General features: G+C 30.2%; 1 protein-coding gene across 1 annotated transcript in view; it reads right to left on the bottom strand.

Moving 5' to 3' along the window:
• LOC108759017 (NEDD8-conjugating enzyme UBE2F-like) overlaps positions 1 to 899 on the bottom strand; it is a 1,279-nt gene extending 380 nt beyond the window's left edge. The window contains exons 1-3 of the mRNA XM_018504266.1: positions 740 to 899; positions 252 to 371; positions 5 to 163 (exon numbers count right to left, since the gene is read on the bottom strand). Of these exons, the coding sequence (XP_018359768.1) occupies positions 5 to 163; positions 252 to 353 (261 nt within the window). The 5' untranslated portion in view covers positions 354 to 371; positions 740 to 899. The remainder of the gene's footprint in view (positions 1 to 4; positions 164 to 251; positions 372 to 739) is intronic.
• Positions 900 to 1,336: the final 437 nt, after the last annotated feature.

Below are 1,336 nucleotides of genomic sequence, written 5' to 3'. Positions count from 1 at the left end.
CCGCCATGTTGTAATCTTCGCTTATGTAAATTTGAAAATAGAAATGGCCACCAATCCAATATCCCTCATCTGGCATAATTAACAAGATGAATTCATGAAGACAATGTGGATCTTTAAATGTGACTTTACAAGTTACTGGCAACGTCTGTTCCATTTCCTGTACCTAAGAAAAATAATTCAACATGAACTTAGTTAGAATTCATATGTTACATCGTCGTCGTGATACATAAGAAATATTATATCAAATTGACCTCTTTGATCAGTAATTTATCTCGTATTGAGACTCGCCTGTTGTAATTCTTTGAATTTGCTATGTCATTGTCCTTTTTGAGTTTTCCTCGTAACGTGATCATATTAAACTGCACTAAAAACTTTTATTCACAAGAAGATTAAAATTGTAGCTTTTATTTTTTAATTTATAAAAATATAATTATATATATATATGTATTAATATAATGTTATATAAAGTCTAAAATTATTTTAAATAGGATACAAAGTAGAATTTGTGTATAAAGCAAACACAATGTCAAGAATGTTATTATAAATTTGTAACAGAAAAAGAGGCCAAAAGATAAATGCAAATTATAACAATTTAACGTTCATAAGATGCAAAGTCATGATATATGTCGTAATCAAATTAAAGAAATATTACAACATCAAGAAATACCATTACAATCATTTATAAAAACATAATTAGGTTAGAAAAATAACACATGCTTTATTTGATAATGCAATGTACCTTTCGTTGCCAAATTTAATTAGCCTCGTTTGCGTATCACCTGAATCGCGTACATTAAAGCATGTGTAAAGGAGGTTTTTTCATTTCTGCTTATTTTCAATTATTTTATTGCGCAATGTAAATCTACGAGAAAAATTACAATCTTCGATATAACTACATATATAACTTGGCGTCATGAATCATATAAATGCTTTATCACATGACTTACACCAAATTTAGTCGTATTCACGAGTCGCGATGTGCGCATCATATCTAGATATCCATATATCGTGACCGTTAGTTTTTCAAAGAAATAAATAAAAAAATTATATTTATCCAAATGTTTTAGGCCCGATTGCACCAACGTTACTTTGATTTTAAGTGAGGTTTAAAACTCTTTCTGTCTCTATCTCTTTTTCGCTTTAAAACGAAACAGATAGAGTTTTAAGGCTCGCTTAAAGTCAAAGTGACATTGAGGCGTCGTCTACAATACACGGAGTAAGAAGTAAGAGTAAGAAATTGACCAATCACAGTCGTAAGGCCCGTCTACAATACACGGAGTAAGAAGTAAGAGTAAGAAATTGACCAATCACAGTCGAATGTGAGAAGAATAATCGA

The sequence above is a fragment of the Trachymyrmex cornetzi genome, unplaced genomic scaffold, assembly GCF_001594075.2.
Source record: "Trachymyrmex cornetzi isolate Tcor2-1 unplaced genomic scaffold, Tcor1.1 scaffold1656, whole genome shotgun sequence".
NCBI lineage: Eukaryota > Metazoa > Arthropoda > Insecta > Hymenoptera > Formicidae > Trachymyrmex > Trachymyrmex cornetzi.
This window is presented reverse-complemented; position numbering and strand designations above follow the sequence as displayed.